This window comes from Populus euphratica, unplaced genomic scaffold (assembly GCF_000495115.2).
Source record: "Populus euphratica unplaced genomic scaffold, PopEup_1.0 scaffold885.1, whole genome shotgun sequence".
NCBI lineage: Eukaryota > Viridiplantae > Streptophyta > Magnoliopsida > Malpighiales > Salicaceae > Populus > Populus euphratica.
This window is the reverse complement of record NW_011500741.1, coordinates 28642-42451: the sequence shown is the minus strand read 5'-3', so window position 1 is coordinate 42451 and position 13810 is coordinate 28642. Positions and strand designations below refer to the sequence as shown.

At 29.9% G+C, this 13810-nt stretch overlaps 1 protein-coding gene across 1 annotated transcript; it reads right to left on the bottom strand.

Moving 5' to 3' along the window:
• Positions 1-3693: 3693 nt before the first annotated feature.
• LOC105116223 (phosphatidylinositol:ceramide inositolphosphotransferase 1-like) lies at positions 3694-8323 on the bottom strand. The gene is made up of 12 exons (XM_011013457.1): positions 7859-8323; positions 7657-7746; positions 7127-7213; positions 6981-7049; positions 5772-5852; positions 5460-5531; positions 5217-5277; positions 5031-5133; positions 4620-4715; positions 4473-4519; positions 4240-4364; positions 3694-4129 (listed from the first exon to the last, which is right to left on the bottom strand). The coding sequence occupies exons 1-12, from the start codon at positions 7889-7891 to the stop codon at positions 4046-4048; spliced, it is 948 nt and encodes a 315-aa protein (XP_011011759.1). The 5' UTR covers positions 7892-8323; the 3' UTR covers positions 3694-4045.
• Between the last annotated feature and the right edge of the window lie 5487 nt (positions 8324-13810).

Here is a 13810-nt window from a genome sequence, read left to right as displayed (position 1 = left end):
AGTTTTACAAGATCTGTGTTGAAATACAGTTTTTAAGTATGGAAAGAATTCTTTTAGGATTTCAAAAAAAAATTTCTTATAATTTTTTTTATTTATCCTAACTAAAAAAACATCATTTATTTTTAATATACAATTTTAAACTAATAAATATAATTTTTTTATCAAATTGTTGAATTGAGCTAAATTTTTATTAGAGATTTCCAAAAATGTTAGGCCCGTTTGTTTATTGAAAAGTAGTTTCCTTTTAAAAAGTGAATTAAAAAAATAAATTTTAAGAAAATGAATTACTTTCTAATGTTTGTCAGTATAATAGAAAATAAGTTGAAAAACAGTTTTCAGTGTTTAGTTATGTCATAGAAAATAAGCTGAAAAATAACTTATTAATATTTTATTTTTCTCAAGTTTATTAAAATAATAAGAAACAAATCTTACAAATTAAATATTTGAATGAGAATGAAATTGAAAAAAATATATAATTTCATAAATTATCTCAAATAAAATAAATAATAATCAAAATAATAAAGATCAAATCAAAAAAATGAAAGATGAAGAAAGTAAAATAATAATAATCAACATTTCATAAATTATTTCAAATAAAATAAGTAACAATCAAAAAAATAAGGATCAAATTTGATAGATAAAAAATTTCAATAAAAAAATGATAAGAAAAAAGCAAATAGCAATTATAAAAATAAGGACCAAAGTTAATATAAAAATTAAATTTTAATAGATGAATTTGAAAAATAAATATTCAAAATAAAATATATATATATATATAGCAATTAAAAGTTTAAGGATCAAATTTGATATAATCAGCAAATAATAACATTTCTAAATTTTTCACAACTTTAGAAAAGTGTTTTCCGCCCAATTTTCTAGGAAAACACTTTCCTGAAAACCAAGCTAAATTTTCCTTTGACTAGAAAGTGTTTTTCGTTGATCAACTTTTCTAACAACAAACAAACACAAAAAACTTTGGAAAATGATTTTTGAAAAACAAACACAGCAAAAAAAAAAAAACACTTTCCTGAAAACTAAGGTAAATTTTTCTTTGACTAAAAAGTGTTTTTCGTTGACCAGAAAATGTCTGTTTTCCATTGATCGGAAAGTGTTTTTCGTTAACCAGCTTTCCTAATGGCAAATAAACATGAAAAAATTTAGAAAATGATTTTTTAGAAATTACTTTTCGAGAAACAAATATGGCCCTAATTTATATTAAGTTAAACTTTTATATCAATCAGACATCAAAAAGACCTTGTGATAAGGTTCAAAACCTATTATGCAGGAATTACAAATTAGTTTCCTAGTTGATTTAGAATTTTTTATTCTATATATAGTTTAAACTAATAAGTATAATTTTTTATCCGATTGTTGAATCAAGTTAAAATTTTATTAAAGGTTTCCAAAATATGCTAGTTTATATTAGGTTAAACTTTGATATTAATCAGACATCAGAAAGACTTTGTGATAAGGTCCAAAATATATTATGCAAGAATTACAAATTAGTTTCCTAGTTGATTTAAAGTTTTTTATTCTATTTTATTTAAAAAATTTATTATTTTTTTATAATTATTTATGACGTTTGTTTTTCTAGTATAAATAGGTTTTTTTAACTAGCAGCCGTAGATTATTTAATAAAACTAGTCGTTTTTCTCTTTGTTTAAACAAAGAGCAATTAAAAGTATTATAGTATAATTAACTTTTGTTGTATTTTTTTATAATTTTAATTTGTGAATTGGTATTTATCAGGTGTTAATTCATTTCAATAATATTAATTTTTTAGTTTAGATAATTTTTACATCACATTTCTATCAACCTAAATCTTTAGCTTTATAAAATTTGTTTTTTTATACATAAATTACATAACCACATGTTCAAGAGTTTCATATTAAAACATGTGTTGTTATAGAGAATAGAAATTGAGAGATTTTTATCTGTTTTAGAGATTATTTTTAACTGGTTTTTTGTTCCTTTAAATAAAAAAAAAAGACAAAAGGAATAAAGATGGAGATAAGTATAAGAACACAGACGAAAGTTAATTTTTTTTCTGTCAAATATCCATTTTGTAATTTTATTTTTTTATTTTTTAATGTGTATTATCACATGCATACACATATTTTTATATTCTTGAAAACACCTTTTAAGAATATAATTGTATTAAAGAACGTAAAAATTGGCCTATGTTTATTATCGTTGTAGCTTCTTTTACATTTATAAGATAGCATTTAGTTATTATTTTGTATAAAAATTGAAAAAAAAAAGACAAATATGATAGAAATGTGTTTTGTTATATTAAAAGATTTTTATCTGTCTCATAGATAATTTTTAACCTATTTTTTATCCATCCGAACAAAAAACAAATTATAAATTATTATGGATTTGAGTTCATATACACAAAAAAAAAAATCAGTCTATAAAAAATCTAAGTTGCAATTAAAAAAAGATAAAAATCAGCCTACAACATTAAAAAAAAAATCCATTAGAAGTACTAATTGGATTAATTACAAAATTAAAAAATAAAAAGATTAAAATACTTAATAAATTTATACATTATATTTAAGTTAAGCCAAACTTTTAAAAATAATCAAACTTTAATTAGTATAATATATGCAAACTTGACCAAGTTTAAGTTGATTTTAAACTTTATTTCTTTTAATACATAATTTTATTCTAATAAACAAGTATAAGTTTTAATTTTATCACTAGATCATTTTAAATGGCTTATTTTTTACAAGGTTAAAATTTAAAAACAATACCGAACAGTAACAGATATATAATGATCTAAAATTCCTGCTTATTTCAGCAGCTAAATCCCGGAATTTGTTTTTTAATCTTTTCCCGGCTATATACTTTTTTTTTATAATGAATTTAATTTAATCCCCAGGAAAATCCATCAAAGACTTTCCGCATCTGCATTGGAGGTGGCTGCAGACCCATTTAAGTATATGATGCGCCGGGCTTTTTCCAGGAGGGTAGAGCATCAATGTAGGTGGTTTTGTGTTTTTTTTTAAAAAACAAAAAAAACAAAAATATCAATGGATCAGTTTGGGGGAAAAAATAACAATTTTGAAGTTTTTTTCAATCAAAATACACTGTTAAAGGGAATCCAAACTACAAAACCAAGATCCCATAATTCCTGAAAGAAAGAAATCAACTGAGATTCATATCCCTGTTTTTTATCTGAGCATGTTGATCATGGCATGCGATTGTAAGGAACAGGTCACTGGTTTGAGCATGGAAGATTCTATTGTCTAGTACAAACTACCAGGGATAAAGGTCCGGCTTGCCCTGAGTCCTGTTAATAAAGAAACATGTGATGCAAGATGCTGTGTTTCCATTTAAAATGGAAACCTTGGCCAGTTATAACTCATTACTGTGATCTTAGCTGTACTGAGATGCGTAAAGACATGGAGGGTGTGCTCTGGCATGGAGAAGGAGAGCATTTTCCCCGAACCAAACATCACATGCAACATTCAATTAAAAATAAACAAAAGAACCATCATGTGTTTCTTCACATGGTGGATCATTCCACCATTGATTCGCTGGTTAAGGATTTTCTAAATGCTACGGCCATCAACACAGCCAACAAAGGACTAAGGCTGCAAAAACCCACATCTAAAACACCACTAATTATCATCAATCTATTCTTAGAACTTAAGATCATCCCCAAATTCTAACTGAGAAGCCTTCGGCTTTGCAAATAACTATATTCACCAAGATAATTAACATAGAGCAGGAGAGTTTCAAGAGCAACACAAGATGCGGCAAGATATCTTCAAGAAAGAACATGGAGGAAATACGAACCATTGAGAAACCGTGCTACATATTGATGCTAGCGGGGGACTGTTTTAATCATGACAAAGGAACAAGACTGCATATTGTAGCAATGCACAACCCCATATTTCATTTTCTCTAGAATAGAAATCAAATGTACTAGCAGTCTTGGGAATAGAAGCTGACCGCAACAGCTACTAAATCCTTCTATCCAAGGTCATAAACTTCAGTTTCTGCGAGCAGTTACCGAAGAGATAACAGCCTCCATCATCTATGCACCATTCATAGCAGTAGCCTCCGCATGGACTAAATTGGCATCATCCAGAATCTTGCCATTGACTTGGGTTCTCAGCCTCTGGAAAAGATAATAGACATCAGTATAAATAGCAATCCATATCACATCCGTGCAAAGCCATTTCATGAGGAAGAAAAAGAGAGAATTTATAGAATCAATATTGACCATACCCAATCTGCAGGGTCCACTGAGTTCCCGTTCAAGAGCTTGTGGTTCTCTTCTTTAGTCTTGCTATCCTTGTCTTTGGTACTCAAAGGCAACAAGAAAGAAGCACCACCAGTCCGATCAGGTAGTTCTGCATTCAACAACTTAAAGTCAGTATGATGCCTCATTGAGCTCATGGTTCTGCCGAAGGAAAAGGTGTACAGAAAAATCAGAACAAATGATTGCAGGACACCCTTACCTGGTAATTTCTTGTCCAGGAAGAATACCACTAAATTAACAGTATACCTGGAAAGCAACAATTGCAGAGCCAAAATAAAAATCAGAACGACAGAACATTTTTTTTTAATAGAAATAATGACTGTACAATCGAATAGATGATACATACCACGCTACAGTAACATCAACAGTATAATGCTTGCGTGACGCTATAATTAAAAAGCTCTGAACTACAGCAATCAGCCAACCTAACTGCTTTATACACCTACAAAAAGACATCACAACAATTTGAAATTAGTTAACCTAGTAATGGTATTTATTTCAGTAAGATTGTGTAGACAGTGAACAATAGGGAGCGGGTGCAGACTCAAACATAAGGAAACCAGACCACTTATTACACTATTCTCCAACCATATTGATATCACTAATCTTAGCCAGAAACCACAAATTCATTCCTTCCCTATTATCAGGACCAAATTTCAATATCAATCAATTGAAAGGATCAAATGGAGCCAACTAGAAAAAGCTCTCGTTTTTCCTTCTGGGAGGAAAAACAACATTTTTACAAGCCATATTTTACCTTTTTGTGCCATACTTCTGATATGAGAGGACAAAGACTAGAGTAAATATCATGTGCGATGAAAAAATCAAATCACCACAACCATGTGTCATGCCCCGAGGAACTGCATTGTTGAGAAACCAAATTAGCTCAAAAATCCATGGAAAATAACGAACAAAGGATCAAGTTAAAGCAACAGTTACCGACAATTAATTAAGAGTACTTCAAATACACTCTCTGGATGTGGCAACCTGGCAAGTTTTGATCCCTGCAATGTAGAAAAGCAAGCCAAATTATATACGTAAATTTTGAAGTACCAGTTTTTAATTAAAATAAATGAAAAGGAAAGGCTACAACTAGATAGACCATTTATTTGTATTGCAAAAACCAACCATAGCTGTTTTTTTAACAAAAAATAAATATAGGAAATAGACATATTAGACATTCTACCTCACGACAATGATAATTTGGACCTGGAAGCTGGGTGGAATAGAACGTGATGATCCGCAGAAATTGAGAAGCCTAGTGAAGAAAAATAAGTCAGATAAAGTGTCAGAAAGCATTGAGAAATTGCGTACTCCCAAAGACATACAAACCAAAGTCGTTACAGTAACTTTGGTGTGTGCTTTTTGCGCTAGCTTACAAGTTTCTAAATCTATCTCACAAATTTTCCCAGCTTGATTCCGTTGTACATCATTTCAGGGCATACAAGTTGCTCAACACAAGGAAAAAAAAAACATTGAGAGAGAGATTGGCACTTACAACTAGAAATGCTAGAACTCTGCACCAAATCAAAACTGTGTAGATCTTTTTGCTCTTGAAGATGAAAGGATGGAAAGTCCACTGCAATGGTACAAAATCCCAATTAAGTATAAAAGAATGCAAAACTTGTTAGAGGTCAAAATCTACTTGAAGGTCCACTTCTAGGCTTTTTGGCAATCTGACCCACATATCAGGTCCAGATTACTCCTGTCTTGAAAATTTAGCTTTGCTATTTTTTCTTTTCTTATTTTCTGTATATGTTTTATCTATTTCTATAAAAAAATTTCCCTTGGTTTTCATTTCCTATTTAGCTCCGGATCACCTATGGCAAACGACTTTTATAGTTTTTTAGGCCTTTGGCCACCATTTATCGATTATCCAGAATTTCAAACTTTTGTGAGCTTTCACTACAATTGTATTGTGTTGTTTCTGTGGGAAAAGCTGGAAACTAAAGAACAAACACCACAAAAAAGGCAAAAATGCAAGATATAAATAAAAAAATAAAAAACAAAAGAATAGGGAACTTATGCTCAAGCACTTTTCACCAATAATGTAAACAACCAAAAAGTTTGTCAAGGTTCCTAGCAAGCAACAACCATCTAATAAAAACTGCATGTGCGTGGGCATTGAATAGGATATAGCTGCAGCGAACTGGTTCAACTTAAATTCAATTTAGTTGGAAACAACCCCACATTGCATGAAAATAAAGGAGATTCTCAGAACGAGGAGATTTTAGAATCATCAGATGTGTAGCATGACAGGTACCCTGAAAATAAATATAACCGTGTATGGCAGGGACTTCAGGGTTAAGAACTACTTCCCCGTCAATCACTGCAAATAAATTTTCAAAAGTACAACAATGACAACCCTATTACAGCATTCTAAGCTTATGTGGAGTTAAGCGCTAGTCCAACTGCTAATATTAAACAATAAACTATTTCAAGCTTCACCTCTAGCAAACAGTGTTACTATCCAGGTGACACTGTGATTCCAGATATAGCATAGTACATTTGAATTTCATTTGCATTTGATTTTATGTTATTGGGATATATTAATGTTCCGAAATCCTGATGTCAGAGGAGGCAGAAATTAACCTATGAACAACTTATCAACCCGGAAAACTGGAGAGGGAGAAGGAGGTTGGAAAAATTAAACAAGAAAGAGGCAAACAGGGGCAAAAGTGCAACGGCAACTATATCGTAATCTTACCACGACAAAGGATAGAAAGACGAAGGTGAACAACGTCTCACTTATGTAGGATTTATCTTGCCCAAGCTCCTGAATTGTCGAACAGAGTTAGACAATAGCATAAAGCATACCAGAAAGGGGAAGAAACGAAATAAACAAGCACCAACCGGAAGAAGAAAGAACCCAACATCCTGCAACGTTGGCCCTGGGCGGTGTAGATAATGAACTCCTCGGGCAGCTAAGCCATGTATGTACTGTGGGCAAGAAACATATAATACAGATGTTAGGAAATAAGCATCAAACTATAATCAGAAGAAAAGAAAATAAGGGGAAGTGCAAAAACACAAGAACGCAGCCTAAAAATCTGATGGTACCATACAAATGCACACGTTTCATCCCAGTATGAAAAATCACATTATATTAGTTGACTAAGCGTTCATCCCCAGAATATGCTGCAATTCATCGAACTTAACATACGCTTAAGCTAAGAGTACAAGTTTTCTCTCAAGGAGGGGCAAGGCAAGCGACGGCCACAACGTTTTACCAGACCCTTCACCCTTTTTCACAGTCCTCAGAATGAAACAAACAACTAGACCAAGAATTGCAGCATTGGATTCATAGAAGAAGAAGAAGAAGAAGAAGAAGAAGAACGAGAGAGTTAGGTAAGGTAACAATAGTAATTGAATTGAATTAACACCTGAAAAATTAAACCGGTAAGAATGTATTTCCAACTATCTGCAAGTAAATTGATCTCTGTTGTCGTCTCCGCACAAATCCTCTTCCATAACTTCACGCACCAAAACCAAACCATTTGATCAAAAATCAAATTCAAAAATCTTGGGAAAATTAAAAGCACAAACAAGTTTTTCTCTTTAAGGGAAAAGAAGAAAGAGAGAAACCTTGGAAGCCTCGCGACCAATGTAAAGAGTCATCTTGTTGTTGGTGGTGGTTTTGTTGTTGTTTCTGTAGTTGTTGTTGCTGGGTATGTTGGGCTATAAGCACCAGTTCCATAGCACTTCAAAACCCAGCTGTTAAGGTCGACATCATTATTCTCCTCAAAATCGAGCCATAAGAAGAAAAAAAACCTCTTAAGAGCTTTTCAACTTCCGACTTCGAAAACGGAAAAAGAAGAAGAAAACCGCTTCGGTTCTTGAGCGATCGAATAGCCAATCGAGATCTCCACTAAGAGGTTGAAAAGAAGACGACGGGGCTTTTACAAGAAGAGAGAAAACACAACAAATAAGTCTGATTTTGCGTGATTATTTCTATGACGATCGATGGATTTTAATGGTTCGAAGAAATATAGAAAGAAAGAAAGAAAGAAAGAAAGAAAGAAAACGCGAGGTGTACACGGAGAACAGGGAGAAGATCAAGAGAAAGAAAAGCGAGAGGGTTTTTATATTGTAGAAGAGTGGTACTTTCAAGGTTACGAGTGCTTTTGTTTTGCCGTCAAAAAGTGTTTTAATTTGTTTATTATTTTAAATTTTTTAAATTATTTTAATACATTAATATTAAAAATAAATTTTATTTAAAAAAAAAAAACATTATTTGACGCCCTCTTTGGGTGAGAAATTGATATTACCAGGAAACTGAGAGAGACTTTCTTTGGACAGACAGATATTAGAGTCACACAAGAAGAAGAAGATTCATTAAAACCACCCCTACAATTACTGACCACGTGGATTTATTTAACCCTAAGAATTATGGTTAATAAGGTGTGCTTTTTTTATTTCTTATTTCTTATTTTTAAGTCTTAGTGTCCTCACTAATAAAGATTATTATGTTTTTTAAATACTTACAGCATAACCAAAAGAAAAAAAATAATTTATAGGTATTTCTATCTAAATCAATGATGGGATTTGTCATTTCTTGATAGTTAAAGGAATATAATTTCATTTTCTATTTTTTAAGTTTAAAATTTCTCTTTAAAAAAATTATTAAATTTATGTAAAAACACTAAAATCATTTGAAAAATAGATTTAATTTCAATTCATTCATTAACTATCCCAAAAATTTTCTTTGCCATTAAAAAAACTTTGAAAAGTAATATAATCCTATTTAACTATAATGAAATTAAAAATATGTTTATTTTATGATGTTGTATTATTTTTTATTTAAAAATATATTAAAATAATATTTTAATATTTTAAAACAATTTTAAAATACTACAAATATTAATTTTACAAAAAAATACTTTCAAATCATAAAATATACAGGTAATTAGCCTCCTTGACAATTAAATTCTAAAAAAAAAACATTATGAAAACAAAAACAACAGATATTCTCCTCCTCGGAAGACTACATATTTTTGTTTTACCTGCTGGGTGGGGGAGGAGGGAAGTATGTTAGGAATTTCGGTTCCCTCCGGCCATGCCCTGCAGGCAGCATTAATAACCATAATTTTGTTTTTTGTAAAAAAAACTCTGCACCGCCTTACATACCATGATATTAAATTATTTTTTTTTTTTTTAAAAAAAAGAAATTATCAATAGAAACTAGCTAGCTGCACATGTATGATGAGATCGAGGGTGGATTGATGAGTCAACAAAACTGTTAAAAACAGAGGGCTGCATTTCGGTTCATCGGATGAAGCGAAGAAAAAGTGAGAATTGGAGGAGGCTCAAGTCACGGGTGTCCTGTCATGGCTCGGCCGACGAGGATAACGGCCTCCTCCTCCCTCGTCCTGTTTTTAAATTTGAAAAAACTCCTTGAACCGGTACAATCATGGCTTCATGCACCCCATCAGCTCTCTCTCTCTCTCTCTCGGAATCAACGAGGACACACGTCGCACCCACCATCTGTAATCACCTGATCACTGGCTATTCCCACGTGGTTAGGCGGTTATTTTGCAAATTACCCACTCCTTTTTCCCATATTTTACGTTGGATTTCTCTTATTTTCTTTTTTATTTTCCCTCGTGACTCCGCCTCCAACTCATGTCATGATTAATTTCATGTGCATGTCTCAGTCACGGTTTTCGCTTTTGTTTTCGGGTATTTAAAATAATAATTATTATTATAAATATTTTCATTAGTGTTTTTTAACATTCTAATATTAAAAAAAATAAAAAATATATATTTTAAAAAACATTATACATCATAATCTCAAATTCTTTTTAATTTAGACATGTTGTTGTGTATTCTTTATTAAAAAAAACAACATATTTAATGGAGTGTTTTTTAATTTTATTTTAAGTTGCATTTTAAAATATTGTTAAATTTTTTTATGAAAAAATACATTAAATTATTGTTTCTAAGATGTTTATATATAGATATATAAGTTTGTGGCATGTTCTTAGCCTGCAGAAGGAAACAAAAACTGTGAGGGACATTAAAATTACGAGAAGATTAATTCGTGAAACAAGGGAAGAAGCCTTGGCATGAAAATCACGAAATGACTCAGTATGTGAAGATGTTAGACATTGATATTCTGCAGCCTGACATATAGCAGAACAAGGCAACGATAAAGGCCATAACTTCGCAGGAAGGGTGCCATGGCGCAAGATGCTCGCTTTTCTTTGGAAATCACAGCAAATACAAAAACCCCAAGCACCTCTCGCCTTTCTTTTTCTTCAAACCCACCAAATCGATCTCCAATTACCCACGACAAAGTTCAAATTGAAAACCCTGGCTGCAAAATTCAATTATAATGTATTATTAAAATAATATTTTTTATTTTTAAAAAAAATTAATGTATAATCTCAAAACAATTTAAAAATACTATAAAAATTTAATCAAAAATAAAAAAAAATAAGTTTTTTAAAAACAGCGTTTTACCGCGATAAAAAACATATTCAAAATGCAAGTTGGTAGCGGAGGATTACTGTACTAGTAAAATATCGCTTACAGAACATGAATTTTTTATTTTATTTCAGTAACTTTGGAGAGTAAAACTTTATAACCGATCTGTATGAAAAAATTCTACAAATAAAAAAAGTAAAAATTATTTAGTAAAAATGTAGTTTTGGACGGAGAGATTTTAGGGGCGCATGTCAGTGCTCATGGGGATTTGCATTTTGAATCTGACATTAACTTTATAAACATTTTTATATTGTAATAATTTTTTTAATTTTTTAATTTTAAATTATTTTTTAGTAATTTTAGATTATTTTATATGTTGGTATCAAAAATTAATTTTAAAAAATAAAATATATTATTTTAAAAAATAAAATATATTTTAAAAAACAATCATTATCTTACTACCAAATAAGATATTCATCAATAACTTGCTATGTTTTTCCAACCATAGTTATAAAAATTGTTTTTTTGGTTTTTCTTATTTGGTATAAAAAGTTTTCTGATTAAAAATATATTTTTTATTTTTAATATTAATCTACTAAAATCATTGAAAAAAACTTAAAAAACAAGAATTTAATCAAAGACTAGTTTAAAAATATTTTAAAAAGCCTAAAAAAACAAGCGCACTCTTTTATCTCCTCGAAAATAAGCGTTGCTTTTACGATGTTGGTTGGGATCTTCTTGAGCCAGCAATGCCATAGCCATGAGGTCACCAAAAACATCGAAAAAGGTCTCACAGGAACATTCCAAGATTTGTTGCTGTCATCGTTAATTAAATGGCTCTAACGAAGATTGGAACACATGCTTGCATCAACCACCAGGCCCAGAAGCCAGGGACTCCAAATATATATACAGAAGACTTGGTCTCATATCGTGGTATTTGTAAATAGTCAACCGTCAACCATGCCTTAACCAAAGCCATTATCTAGAATCTTGACCAAATGACAGCTGTTCCTTTGACTTTTGGCAAAATGCACAGATGGCTAACGCAAATTGCAGGGCGCCGATAATTCCGAGTTTCAGCAGGCTTTGTAGATGAAGGGCTGTTCGGGGTTGCTGCAGCGGTGGTGATTTAAACTGTTTTTATTTAAAAATATATTGAAATAATTTTTTTTTATTTTTAAAAAATTATTTTTAATATTAGTTTATTAAAATAATATAAAAATAATTTTATTTTAAATAAAACATAAATTTAAAACTTTTTAAAAACATAATTTTTACTGGATTTCCAAACATAATCAAAATGGCTTAAATAGTGTGTGCACAGCGCAAATCCTTTGTGCAGTGCTATTAATTTGCCTTTTTAAAGCGTTCGGGTGTGCTGGATATTTTGTTTTTCTTGTTTATTTTTATATTTTAAAATAAAAAAAGTTTTTCTTGTTTATTTTTATATTTTAAAAGAAAAAAATTAATTTTTTACTTTTTTAATTTACTTTAAATTAATATTTTTGGTATTTTTTGATTATTTTGATATATTGATATTAAAAATAATTTATTTAAAAGTATATTTTTAAATAAAAAATATTTTAAAAAATAATTATAACTAAATTAAAAATACTTTTTTTACACTTGTCAAAATATTACCATCATTTCTGAAAGATAATGATAATAGTAAAAGTAAAAAAAACAAAATTATGTCAGTGAGTGTGCGATTAATGAGAGGAAATTATTTTGTATAGGATTATGAAATTCAAAAGCAGGCATTGCAATTTGGACTTTATTAGTCAATGGTCAATGGTCGTTATTGCCAGCGGGGCTAGCCATTGAGCTAAGTTTGAATTTGTCATGATGAGATGGAAAAGATCAAGTGAATGATCGGTTGTGCTGGGGAGCAGTGAAAGCGGGAAAGGCGGCTCAGCGAACGTGATTAAGACGTGTCCCCCAGCTTTAAAATTCACATATTTTATGAATAATTTGTTTTTGTATTTTAAAAATATTTTTAAAATTTTAAAATTTTAATTAAATTTTTTATAATTTTAAATTATTTTAATATATTCAAATAAAAATAAATACTAAAAAATAAAAAAATAAATAATAAAAAATAAAAAAAATATACTATTTTAATATATTTTAAAAAATAATTATTATCATAATTACAAATATTATCTAAAATTAATAAATTCTTACATTTTTAGGGAATTATTATATATTTTTCCTCAGGCATTCTTTTATTTATATATCCTATATGCTTTATAGTATGCTCTATCATTATTATTATAAACGGATATTAATGAAATTCAAAATAAAAAAATAAAACCAATTCAAATCCTTCTTCTTTCTATTTTGTGTTATAATTAAATCATGTAATGATGGTATTCTGCACCTCCAATCACATCACTTCTAGGGTTCAAAATATAGTTTAAGGTCATAATACTCATCCTTGAACTTAAATAAACTCATATTTATTTGAGATTGAATATATCATGTTGTAATATTTATTTAAAAGAAAAAAAATCTCAAAAAAAATCTGAATTTACTAGTACAGACCCTATTATAAACTTCCGTAAGAATTAAGGCTTACAAATAAAAAAGAATCCATATCATAATATTAGAATAAAGAATGAGCATTTCAAAATAGGGGGATTGGTCCAACAAAGATGGAGACGACATGCAATTCAAAAAGAAAATAACAAAATCTAAAAATACCATTTTCAAGTCCAAATTGTAGCAACAACAAAGAGATATGAATCTGTCTTCTAGCCCTAATACTGTTCAGTGTTTGGCTCATATCTCGAATTCTAAGTCCAAATGACCTGAATTTTCTACACAAGCAAGCCGAGACAATTTCCTATAAATTTCATGTTTTCAAGTGGCTCCAATTTTGACGTTGTCAATGACGTTTTGGGTAGAAAAGAGAAGATAAGGATTATCACCAAGTCAAGAGTTAATCACTCACTTATCAATTAGTCATCAAATCAATAGTTTCCATTTTTTACCTATAAAAGGAGGCATTTACCATACATTTAGGCATCTTGGTTTCCAAATCAAGATCATGTTCTTGCTTTCTCTCTTTGTATTTTTTATAATGTTTATTCTTTGCTTTCATTGACATCA